We start from the raw sequence: 13,558 nt of genomic DNA on the forward strand, positions 1-13,558 counted from the left end.
TTCCCCAGCTCAGGCACGCAGAGGCCCCTGCTCGCAACCTCTTCCTGTCGGTCGACCCCGACCCGTTACAGCGTCCCCTTTAATTAGCATGTTTCTCTATTATATATGTAGATATCTAGAGACAAAGAAGTGAAGTTCTAGTCCCATGAGAACTTCACTTTGTGTAAAGGGACAAGTGGCAGTATTTCAGAGCCTGACGTTCCCCACCCGGGTTTTAAGAGGAATGACATTTTGGGCTTCTTTTCTGTTTTGGCATGGGGTCAATCTGGTGATAAGGGGAAACATCACTTACATTGTTCTTCTATTTTATCTATCTATCTATCTATCTATCTATCTATCTATCTATCTATCTATCTATATATTTTAATTGATTTCAGAGAGGAAGGGAGAGGGAGAGATAGAAGCATCAATGATGAGAATCATTGATTGGCTGCCTCCTGCATGTCCCACAATGGGGATCAAGCCTGCAACCTGGGCATGTGCCTCAACCAGGAATCGAACCATGACCTCCTGGTTCATAGGTTGACTCAACCACTGAGCCTCACCGGCCAATCTGTTCTATTTTATGTCATCAGCTTTTGGTTATTAGAAAGCACATGATTTCTCCAGTCTTTATTTAGGCATGTGTTTTTTACTCATTTGAATATTCACAGAGCACCAGTAGGTAGAGGTCAGGCACTCTCCTGGCCTTTAAGTTTTTAATCTAATCATGGAAAGGGACAAGTGAGCAGGTGAGCTCAGTGCAGCAGCTAGAAAGAGAAAGGGCTCCAATTTCAGAGTGACACATGGATGAGGCTCTTGGCAGTATTTCAGGGCCACAGAGATCCAAAGCTTTTACTTCATACTTTAGGAACCTGGGGCCAAAGATGTACGTAGGCCCTGGCTAGCCAACTGCTGATGGGACTAGAACTTCACTTCTTTGTCTCTAGCTGTATACTACCTCTCTTCTGTGGATCATTGTCTGTTAACATCAACACATCACCAGTGCTTCATGCCCCTGCTTCCCACTTTCTTTTCGTATCCAATTCTGAAAGTGCAACAGAGAGCCCAGAACGTGTTGCGATTGGATCAGATAGCTGTGTAAATGCTTTGTGCTACAGAGGGAGCAGGAGGCCAAGGAGATAGCCTGTTGTCTATCCCAGTACACCACTGTGTATAAGTCTGCTTCTGAACTTCATCTTCCCATAGCTTCTTCCTCTTGGTAGTTCCCTAAAGAGCATAAATACCGAGACAGAGTCTAGTATTTATCTTTACTTCAGGACCTCCCCTAATGCCTTACATATGAAAGATTCTCAGATTTATAAAAATAAATATTATAGCTATGTGCATCTATGTTACTTTTAGGTGTAATGTTACAGGCAGAGTGCAGTGAAAAACCTACATGGGCCTCAGGACTGTTGTACGCAGGGTAATTAAGGATTAACAGTTTAGTAATGGGGAGCGTAATACTATAAAAGAATTTCTCATGTGGCCACATGCTGAGGCGTTTGATTGCCAAATTACAAACCACCCTGGGTGGTATGGTAGTTGTGGCAGCATTAAACAACAAAGTGAGTTGTGATCAATCACAGCCTCGGGATTTGAAATATTGCCCTTGTTTCATAGCATGTTGGAAGCATAGTTGCACTTGTTTCTACTAGTGTTATTTCAAACTTATATCCATGAGAGTGCACAGGTATGTACAGAATGGAAGATAAAATGCTATCTGCTGGTGTGGGGATGAGTTTGGCTATAGAATAAAGGAATTAATTGGGATGCATCGCCTGGAACCTTGCTTCCATGATCCCAAGGCCTCTATTTACCTAACCATAAAAATAAGAACCATAATTCCCACTGCCTGTTATACTTCCTAAATAGCAAAGTCAATTCAAGTGTGTTGGGGCGTTCTCTGCCTTTGTTCTTGTTGACACTGTGTACAGATCTGCATCTTGGTGCCTGTCCTAGACGAAGAAGCTTCGGCTGCACACGGACTGATAGGCTTTTCACCTACGGTTTATTTCCGAACTGGTCTGGAAATTGCCCATCTGACTAGACCCGCAGCACACCTTCCTTCTGCTCCTTCTACCCCACCTGGGGTAGTGCTGAGAGGAGGGCTCTAGAGTCAGAACCCTGGTTCCAGTTCCAGCTCCATGCCCTACGGTTGGAGAAATGAAATGAGGTGACATTGGTAATGTCATAGCACAGGTGATTGCTTCGTAAGTGTTAGCATCACCATTGTTATTATTCTTTTTTTTAAATATATTTTTATTGGTTTCAGAGAGGAAGAGAGAGGGAGAGAGAGATAGAAACATCAATGATGAGAGAGAATCATTGACTGGCTGCCACCTGCACATAACCTACTGGGAATTGAGCCCGCAACCCGGGCATGTGCCCTGACCAGGAATCCAACCATGACCTCCTGGTTCATAGGTCAATGTTCAACCACTGAGCCATGCTGGCTGGGCACCATTCTTATTATTCTTATTGGCTAGTGATCATGTGTCACTATTGGATGGGTCATATTCATGAGACTATTTTAGAAACCCAAAGCGGCAGGTCTAAATCTGTAGAATGCTACTCCCTCCAACCTTTAGCAGGAGACAGACAAAGGTATTAAAATATGGGGGGGGGGGGGGGAATCAATCTGTCTTCCCCTTTTTGTTTTCTAGGTTTATTATATAGTTTACTGTTTTTCATAAGTCAAGTATGATAACTGCAGAAAGAAAGTGCCTTATTTTTGCAAATTATGTTCTACCGTATGCCTACTCAGAAAAGAAGAGAAAAGCTTACAGTCCTACCTAACCTCGATCGATCCTAGTCTCTCTTATGGCAGATTCTCTAGAAATCTACCTCCCCTGTGGTGTGCAGAACCCTTCAGCACAGCTTCTGAGATGACAGCTTCAAAAGCAAAGGGGATGGCTTCACTTTTAAAGTTTAACATACATAGAATGCTGGATCTCCAGTCCAACGGTGCTGCCAGGAGTGCTTTCTATATTTAGTTTTATATCATTTTATGTTGTCAGTATCTTAAGTCTGGCTCTTCCCACATGAGCTAGTATAACTTTCTAAAACCAAAAATAAAAATAACTATTCAGGGTGAGAAAGTAGACATTGTGTGGGTCAGAGCTGCAGACAGGAAAGTGGCTGCCCTGTCCTGTGGGCCTCCTTCAATCCCCCACCCAAGCACACCTTCAGCATCGCCAGTGACAGACAGAGCAGACTCATCAAGCAGCCACTACCCATGCCCTTACTGCATGGCTTAGGGTTTTACCTCAATGCTGGTATGAAAAAGGCTGTAAAGCAATTGAGCTCGATACTCATTAATGCTAGATACTCATCTAATGCTAGCTTGTCATGTCATCTCAAATACAGAAAAACCTGACTCTAACCAAGAGCTGAGAAACGAAGGCAGAGAGATCAGTGAAATGAAGTAATATCCTGACATGATGCATGAGAACAGAGTAATTTTCTGAAGGGTGAACATAAAGAATATGAGCAGAGAATCTTAAATCTGGAAGGGACTGTGGAGACCACCTACTTAACTTCAACCTTTAGTTCTATATCTGAGGATCATCTATGAACAGCGTTTTAAAAACATTAGGAAATGCAAGTTATAAGCTCAGAGGTAACACCCAGTTTCCATTGACCCTGATATCCATGGAGAATTGAGATAGCCTGGAAATAACTGAAACTTTTTTATTTTAGCTATTTTTATGAAAATTCCTATTAAATGTCCCATTAACTTTTTTTTATGGTGTTTTTCTTTTTTTCTTTTTTGATATGTTTCTTATTGAGAAACATAAGATATTCTACTCTGTTCTTGATTGGCTTATTCCAGGTAATTTGAAACTGGGATGTTCATTTGAGTTACCATCGTGGAAAAATTCCTTGGTATATTAATTTATTTGAGTGCTATATACTTTTTCATGAATAGAGAGTGATATAATAATAATATAGGTCTTTAATTCCTGGTTTAAAACTCTTGGATCCAGATTACCTTCTAAATTTAGATATGAATTTCACATTTTAGAAAGGTACAGGAGCACATCTGGTGTGCACTAAAGGTACCCGTAGTGGTACTTGCTCAACACATCATTTCTTCAGCAAAACGTATGAGTGCCTACCCTAAATGGACCAAAGACTAGACGTAAATACCCCAGTGTGAGCTTAGGTCATTTTGCTGCCAAATGAGTTGTGGTATCATAAAAACAACTTGATTTTCAGAGGTTTTTAAATTTTGGAATTGTGAATAAGAAATTATAGACCCAGAGGTAAAGTGTATTGAAGATTTACTGTATGCCAGGCACTGTGCTAATAAGCACTTTATGCGTCATCTCATTAAAACCTAACAATAGCTTTACAAGGTAAATATTTCTGACTCCCATTTACAAACGGGGAAAACTGATTTACAGAGAAGTTAAGTAACTTGTCCATGCTCAGACAGCTAATTAAGTAGTAGAGATAGGATATGCACCAAAGCTAACATTTACTAAGTGCTAGTTATTAATGAGGTATTATTCTAAGCACTTGACATGTTCTCATTTGATCTGCATACAGCCCTTTAAGATAGTTATTATTATTATCCTCATCCTATCTAATAAAGTAGTAATATGCAAATTGACCACTCCAACACACAAGATGGCCACCCCCATGTGGTCAAAGATGGCTGCCCCCATGTGGACACAAGATGGCCAGCAGGGGAGGGCAGTTGGGAGGGCCCAGGCCTGCAAGGGAGGGCAGTTAGGGATGACCGGGCCAGCAGAGGAGGGCAGTTGGAGGTGACCAGGCCTGCAGAGGAGGGCAGTTGGGGGGACCCGGGCCTGCAGGGGAGGGAAGTTGGGGGCAACCAGGCCTGCAGGGGAGGGCATTTAGGGGCAACCAGGCTTGCAGGGGAGGGCAGTTGGGGGGGACCAGGCCTGCAGGGGAGGACAGTTAGGGCGACCAGGCCTGCAGGGGAGGACAATTGGGGGCGACTAGGCCGGCAGGGGAGGGCAGTTAGGGGTGACCAGGCTGGCAGGGGAGCAATTAAGTGTCTATCAGGCTGGCAGGGGAGTGGTTAGGGGGTGATCAGGCTAGCAGGCAGAAGCAGTTAGGGGCAATCAGGCAGGCAGGCAGGCAAGCGGTTGGGAGCCAGCAGTCCTAGATTGTGAGAAGGATGTCCGACTGCCTGTTTAGGCCCAATCTAAACGGGTAGTCAGACATCCCTCAAGGGGTCCCAGATTGGAGAGGGTGCAGGCTGGGCTGAGGGACACACATGCACATCCCCTCCCCCATGCACAAATTTCGTGCACCAGGTCTCTAGTTTAACTGATAAGAGGCAACGGGGAGATTATATAATGTGTCTCACATTTAGTCTAATAGGTGGTATGATTCCAGCACATGTGTGCTCAGCTAGTGTACCATGTTGTGTGAGTTCATAGCAATAAAAAGCTGGCTGTAAAAATTCAGCAAAATTAATTACCACATTAAGGCCAATGTGATTTCCTCAAACATCAGCATTGATGTTACTCTCCTTATATTTTAACATATTTAGTGAAGATTTTATAATTATACAGAATCACTTACCACATGTAACTTCACATCTGCTTGCAACTACCCCCTTGACATTGACCTGCCTTATTTGTTAATAGAATTTGAATGAGCACTTATCATCATTTCTAACATGTGTCCTGGCATGTTTGGGAGAAATCACTTTTGAAACCTCTCCACTCCTGCTCTCAAGAAAATCAGTTTTCTCTGAGTCACCCTTAACTTTTCATCTTGAATCAAATGCTAGGCATAATCAACATTAAGAATGCCACCTTTGATGTTACAAAGAGATGTAAATGCCAGTTTTCTTGTGGGATATTCTGGAAAACTACCTTATTCTCTGAGTAGCTCTTTTCTCTTATTCTCAGTTGCTCTGTTGAGACAGAGAGCATGTCCTCTGACAGCCCTTGCTCTCCATGAACTCAGCTGTTCTCCAGCAGCACAAGAGCTCTGTTCATCTCGGCTAAGCAGGAGGTGTTAAAGATAATCTCACATGGGCGATAGCAAAATATAATAGAACTCACCAGGAGTTACAAAGGCTTTGTTTTAAGACCCTGGATTATTGTCCCATTTGGCAATAATCATTTTTCCTCATTTGTTTAATCTAGGGAAGAGCTGACTAGATATACCAACACTGAGATGGCCCACTCCAATGAAAATACCCTAAATTCTTCTGTAGCTGGATAGTTTTCACCACTGTTCCTAATCCTTCAGTATGGGCCACAGTTGGCAACGAGGGGCAGTAGCGTTTTATATTTCACATTAAAGGACAGTGTTTCCTGTAGTCTAGCAGTGCTGTGCTGCTTTGTGACACCAGTGTGCCATACTCTTTTGAATCTTTGCTGAGTTGGCAATCACAGTGGTTCAGGTTTCTTCACCAAAGTAGTACCTTGACTCTGGTACCCTGTGAAGCCACTGAAGTAAGAGCTTGCCCTGCCCTCTCATCACACACTCTCTTATTGTGCAGGGCACCCAATGCGGAGGTGCCTCCAGGAGGTATAAATGGCTTTGCCTTGTTCCTACTGAGGCCGCACGATGCTGGTGTGCTTTTTCTGGAAGCTCAGAGAAGCCCTACAGAGGTACAGAGAGCTAATCATTTTGTCCCCCCAGTACTTGCAGACCTGTTTTTCTTTGCTCTTCATTATCACCTTTCCTCTTTGCTCCTCATCTCATTCAACTTGGCTTCTAAACTCCAGTGCTAAAAAACTCCTCCCCCCAAAAAATTCCAGTGCCGTCACTACCTCTAAACATCCGCACTGCTTCTACTGCATTCCATTGTCCTTTTCTCTCTACATTATCTTCTAGCTCATCCTGTGCTAGTTCATTCCCCTGCCACTTTTCCTGGCCTGAGCATGACCCGCGCCCAGCACATTGGGTGGATACACCATCACTGATTCTTCTCAGATGTTTTCTCTGTCCATGTAAGCTTGCAGGAGGAGACATTGTTTTTCTCCTTTTACTTCCAAATTCAGTGCCATTCTGGTTGCTTGAGGTGGTCTGACCTCCCTATAGATGACACTAGGCTGATGACTGCTTATATTTCATTTACACAGTCATAGGCTAAACATCACTACAGTGGGGTGCTGGTGGAGTGATTTGGAAGTACTGTGTGAGAGTTTCTTTGAATTGAAGTTTGATATAGAGATGAAGATTATAGAGTCCTACATTCATTTTAATACCAGTCAGCCCAATATTGGGGATCAGTAGCCACCTAAAATTAGCTCATCATATGGCAAACCGCTCAAGGCCAAGTGAAATATGCAGGTTTTCATTTGTATGGGGTTTTCTTTTCCAAAGTGATAGATTTGTTACACCTGAAAAATAAATATTGTGGTATATAAGTGTGACTCAGCATGTTGATTAGCAGTTAATTAGTTGCATTCTCCCTCCTGGATAACCTTGAATCATGAAGCTACTCAGACATACACTGCACAGAAATGCAGCCCGAGGGTGGGTGTGTGCACAGTGCTCCCCAACAGAGTAAAGGCAGCAGTCTTGAAATAGAAAGTGGAAGAGGTTTTTAAAAGGTAAAAGGTGATTATTGTATTTTTATGGATTCTTTTTTATTGAATTTATTGGGGGTGACATTGATTATTTTTATGAATTTTTTTTAGATTTTTCAAAGTATATTTTTATTGATTTCAGAAAGGAAGGGAGAGGGAGAGAGAGATACAAACATCAGTGATGAGAGAGAATCATTGATTGGCTGCCTCCTGCATGCCCCCTACTGGGGATCGAGCTCGCAACCTAGGCATGTGCCCTTGTCCGAAATCAAACCCAGGATCTTTTAGTCCTATGGATTTTTTTTTTTTGATGATTTTTATTTCTCGAGTAGATAGGTCATTTAGCTCCGTATTTACGATTTAGCAGGGTATACTTCTTTCCCCTTGATGCGGGACTCATTTTTACTCTGGTAATTAAAAGCAAGCCACGCTGTAGTATTTCACTCAAAATGCAGATTGTAGTCAGATCAGTCGTTTATTGTTTAAGGAGAAAATATTAAATGATTCAGTTCATTTGCATTGCAGTCAATACCTGTACATACACATAGAAGTAGAAGAGTTAGTCCGAGTGAGGAAGAAAGGGTAAAAGTGTTCAGATGAGGTCCAGGCCTCAGGAATTCCAAGCATCTTGCTTTCCCCCTTTGTACTCAGAGTTTACACTAGGTGGCACGCAAGGAAAGCTGAACAGGTTCAGAAACTTGGCGCTGTTGATGGGGAACTCTTTGGCAGTAGCCATGCTTGTGTTCTCAGCTTTGAAATCAGCTATTTGATTTGTGATTGTTTTCTTTTCCCCTAACCCCCAGGATGAAGTGTCCTCTTGCTGGTACCAATAAAAGATTTCTCATTAACACAATTAAGAACACACTCCCCTCACAGAAAGAGCAAGATAATGAACAAAAAGAGGGCGATGAGGAACCTGCGAAGAGCCAGAGCCAGAAAGAAGAAAGCCGGAAGAAGCACAGAGCCCACCCTTACAAGCACAGCTTCCAAGCTCGAGGCACAGTCAGTCATTCTCCACCGAGGAAGCGGAGCAGCCAGGACAAATACGAAAAGCGGTCACACAGGCGATGAGGCAGGGAGGGAGAGCCAGCGAGGCTGTCCCCAGTCACAGTGCTGTTACCTGTGGGAGACTGGGATGTGCAGAGGTTATTGACATGCCCTGAGCTGACAGAGCAAACACCTAAGAGCAATTTTTACAGTAGGTCCTTTGTCCTTGTGACAAGCAAAAATGACCTAGAAACTCTTCAAGGAAATTAGTACAAAGGAACTTGCTCTGAATATGTCTTGGCCAGTGTAAGCTACTTCCGCAGTGTAGTATACATATGTATTGTTTCTATTCTATTTCATTTAGAAATTGGTTCCAATAAATGTAGAACATAAAGGTTTGCAGAGATTGTTAAAACTAGTTTCAGTTTTTCTGGATGTGCTGCAATTGTAGTCATTTCTCAGATTTTCTCAAAAAATGAAATACTTGTAAATCCTATGTGTTACATTTTGGAGTGACAAATTTAAAACTTAGAAATAATTTTTAAGAAAAGTTATAGCTTTCCAAGGGCTATAAATTTACCAAGAAACTCTTTGATAACTCTGCATTTGTTTTCCTTTAAGTGAACAATGTAGGAAACTCTCAAATGGCTTTGAATTTAGTGCTCCCTCAATGGGCAGTGGTTAAAGATCGGCTCTGTTGTCCCTGTGCACTCTCACACTTATTCCTGAGGTGAAACAGTTTTTCTATAGTTAGTTTCTTTTGAATATATAAGGTTTAAGGGTGCTTTAAAAAGAAATCTCTCAAAAGTTAAAGTGGACATAATTATTTTAATGCTAAGTCTTATTTAGCTAAAGACCTATAATAACCACTCTTAGTATAGTTGTTTCAGAAATCTTAATTTTAAATAAAAATGTGTTTACAATGCCCTTTTTGTTGTTTCTCAATATCAGTGTGACTGTTTTAACATACAATTACAAACCTTCAAACCTGTATTCTTCCTTTTATACTCAGCAAAATGTCACCAAACACCCTTTTCCCTAGTCTACAAACGGAAGAAGAATCTGTCTCTCTCTGCCCCTCCCCAATTTTCCAAAGCGGCTGAGCTTATGCCTGGCTGCTCCCAGATAATCACTCTGCCGCAGCCCTGCTCTCTGCTTCCTGGCAGCCAATAAAAGCCCTTTCTAAAAGCTAGAAAGGAGCACATCCGAAAAGTTCACTTTGGGCTGTTTATAGAGAAACCAGAATAGACTGTATTGCTCCCCCCACCACACTGCTCTGCCACAACCGCAGTCTGTTCTGAGCTAAAGGCCCAAGAGAGACAAACCCAGAGCGCTCTCACTCCATCCACCCAAGACCCCGGGGTCTCATCCTGCCACTCTCAAACACACAAAAGGAGTATGTATGTTCCTTGGTTCATAAGACTTCATCCAAATTTAGTTATGCATTAGCCTATATTTGTGTTATGTTTGAAATGTTTCATATTTAAATATTTATCAAAAATAGCTAGACTTGTGAGGGTTTTTTAAATTCTTGTTATAATTAAATAAAGTTGAATTAAATCATTTGTCTATGCACTCTATAGAGCAAACTGGCAAGTTCATTGTTCTTTAAGAGGAGATGATTTTAATGAGCATATTCTTTACTCAAAAGTAAAGGAAGCTCTTTATCCTAATCATATTACCTTTCTTATATAATTGTGCTAAAGGACGAGTGTTCTACAAAATAATTTTCCCTTTAAAAAAGCTCTGTTCCCTGTCTATCTTTAAAACCTTCATCAAGGGTAGCCATAGTTTCCTGTATATAAATGTTAACTGCAAATTACCTGTGTTGTTTTTTTTAAATATATTTTATTGATTTTTTTACAGAGAGGAAGGGAGAGGGATAGAGAGCTAGAAACATCGATGAGAGAGAGACATCGACCAGCTGCCTCCTGTACACCCCCTACCGGGGATGTGCCCGCAACCAATGTACATGCCCTTGACCGGAATCGAACCTGGGACCTTTCAGTCCGCAGGCCGATGCTCTATCCACTGAGCCAAACCGGTTTCGGCAAATTATCTGTTCTTATTCCATATCTATTCAGCAAATGTTAGGGACGGATTGGGCCTCATATACTCACCAGCTGCCTCCTACCTCTGTGGTTAACATACTGGCCCGGCAGAGAGCTTTTGTTCAGTGTCAGTATCCGTTCCACAGTATATATTTAGAGATTGCACAGCTCAGGATAGAAGTTAGAGAAGTTAAACCTTAGTCCTGCTTCTGCCATCAGCTACCTTCGGGGCCTTACCTGGATCACTTCCGGTCATCTTCCTCATCCATAATTAAAATGGTTGGACTGAGTCTCTAATGTTTAAATAAATAGAGACAAAGGTGCAAAATGTTTACCCCTAAGTATTAGGAACTGTTTTCATGCTTCCACTAGAAAGCGAACAAGATTTAGACACAAATGTGAATTAGCAGAATTTATTTTCTGTTTTACCTTATTTTAGGAAACATATTCCCTAAGAAATATGAATGAAAAGCTGTGGTCACTCACCTGTTAGTGGCTGATCTTTCTGAACAGCCCATGTATGGTGGAGGAGGGGTCTGGGTGGATAGTTTTACTTAGGGTAGGCTGAATCCTAAAGGACATTTTGTTGGTCTGATTCTGGAAGATGGCCCTAGAGTTTTGAATTTCCCTGTGATGTTGGCAGAGGAGGGAGGGTGGGGGGAGAAGCGGGTGTTACAGGGAGCAGTAGATTTGCCTCAAATCTATTGGGTAAAATTTATCATTACTTACTAGCGTTCCCGTTGCAGGAAGTTTCCTGCAATAGGGCTTCCTGCTGCACTCTATCCCGCCCCGCCTGCTTTCCTCCCTTCTCCGCCAGCCCCACCTGTGCTCCTCCCTTCTCCTCCACCCCGCTTGCTTGCTTCTCCGAAGCTTTGCTCCCTTCTGCAGCTCTTGGCTTCTTTCTGCGCTGTCTTGATATGCAAATTAATCGCCATCTTGGTTGGGGTAATTTGCATATTCGCCCTGATTGGCTGGTGGGCGTGGCTTGGGCATAGCAAAAGGTGTGGTCAATTTGCGTATTAGTCTATTGTTAGGTAGGATTGGTGTATTTGTATACTTAGCATGGCACTTATATTTTTATATTATAATTAGTAAAATCTGTCACTCCTAGAGGTCATGCCATTGTCTTTGGATCATAAGGAGTATCTGGTGGGTAGTCAGTGCTTGTTAATAGACAGTACATGAGGGGAATTCCTGATACAGAAGCCTCAGCACTTCCTAAGGATTGTTGAACCCACAAATAGTCTTATCACAAGGTAGGCTGTACTGAACATTGTAAACAGTAACATTTATTGTCTATCACCTCTGAGCCAAATATTTTTAGGCCCTTTGTTCCCTAGCTTTATTGGGATTTATTTGTCATCTAACATTGTGTTAAGATACAATGTGATGATTTAATGTGCTGCAGAATGATTACCACAATAAGGTAACTTAACACATCTACTACCTCACATTTACCATTTTGAGGGTGCGTGGTGAGAACACTTATGATAAGACTTTTACCTGTGTCTCCTGTCATTTCACAATCCCATGAAGAAGGTGCTATTGCTCCCCTTTTACAAATAAGGAAACTGAGGATAGGTTAAAAAGTTTGCCGAAGGTCACAGAGCTTGGAAGTGGCAGAAATACTATCAGAAGCCAGGACTGTCTGAGGTAAAAAAACCTACATTCTCCCCTGTACCTTTGGCCAAACTTGGCTTCCTGAGAACAGGACGGGCATGTCTCAGTGGCCCCAGAAATCCCAGTTTAAGAGCTAAAGAACTTTTATAACCAATGCACTTTATATTGGTTGAGATTTCCTGGAGACCTGAATGCAGAAGCCCCATCTAGGAACATCTGCATGGGAGCAGTGTTTCCCTGTGGCCAGTTTACACAGCCATCTAAATCCAAGAGAAAACTCTCTTACCACTCTGTTGTTAAATGGTGAAATGGCAGCTGATGGAATATATCTAGGAGAAACTAAACTTATGTGAAGCAAGTATTTTAGGTTATTTCACATTTACCTCTCCTTTTTCCATCCAAAGAATCGAAAGATTTGGGAGTTAAAGAGTGTTAGAGTCAAGGCCTCTTTAGTCCTATGAATGACATTCTACGATCCAAGGAAAGTATATTGCCTCTCTCCCTTCCCTGCCTAGGAAAGCTGTATCAATACATCATAGATTGAGCCCTGCCCTATGGCTCATCTGAGCCTAGATGATGGCAAGGCTAGTTTGCCAAATGGAAACTTGTTCTCAATTTGGAAAAGACTGCCAAGAATCATGTTCTCAGGAGCACATAAAGAAGTAAGTAAATCTACATTAAACTGGCAGAAAACATAAGCATAATTTAAACAATTTTGATTTGGATAACCATGCGATAAATCTTAGTAGAAGACCCTGGGCATTATTGTTAAAGGCCAATAATAAACAGATTTGGGCGCATCATTAATAGTTGATTAGATGAGTGATTTCTCCCACTTATCTAGATTTGTAATTTTCACTTTTGGCTTTTATAACTTATAAGAATTTTCTATGTAAGACAAACTCCAGATATAACATATCATACAAAATACCTGAGGGGAATATTTCTCTACCAGATAAATGAGTGGCCTGCCTTCAGTGGTGGTCCCTGTCCTTCCTAATTGTTTTTTTCTCCTTAATTCCTCCCATGTTCAAAATGAACTAGTATGTACTGTCCAATTACAAGTCTCCATTTACTCTAAATTACAACCTATCAGTCTGATGGATAGTCTTTCAAAGTTCAGTGCTAACTTACAAAGGAAAAACGGCAAGACTGACTTTTAATCCTATTCCCTACATGAAGAACAACCAGTCATTCATTCACTCACTCACTCATTCAGTAAACACTTGGAGAACCAAGCATCTATGACAAACACATGCTGGGCTCAGACTTGAGCAATTTCACTCCTATCTTCAAAACCTTGGCCATGTTCGCATCTTTCACATTTAAAGCTGTAGAGCATTTGAGCAGCATGCTATTTGCTTCTCAAAATGTTTTTGGCCCTGTCTG

At 41.8% G+C, this 13,558-nt stretch overlaps 1 protein-coding gene across 1 annotated transcript in view; it reads left to right on the forward strand.

The window, feature by feature from the left end:
- Positions 1–12,948, forward strand: part of LOC307101442 (protein POLR1D) — a 59,547-nt gene extending 46,599 nt beyond the window's left edge. The window contains exon 3 of the mRNA XM_079774403.1: positions 8,315–12,948. Coding sequence (XP_079630529.1) covers positions 8,315–8,582 — 268 coding nt within the window. The 3' untranslated portion in view covers positions 8,583–12,948. The remainder of the gene's footprint in view (positions 1–8,314) is intronic.
- Positions 12,949–13,558: the final 610 nt, after the last annotated feature.

Source organism: Cnephaeus nilssonii, assembly GCF_951640355.1.
Source record: "Cnephaeus nilssonii genome assembly, chromosome: 6".
Taxonomy (NCBI): domain Eukaryota; kingdom Metazoa; phylum Chordata; class Mammalia; order Chiroptera; family Vespertilionidae; genus Cnephaeus; species Cnephaeus nilssonii.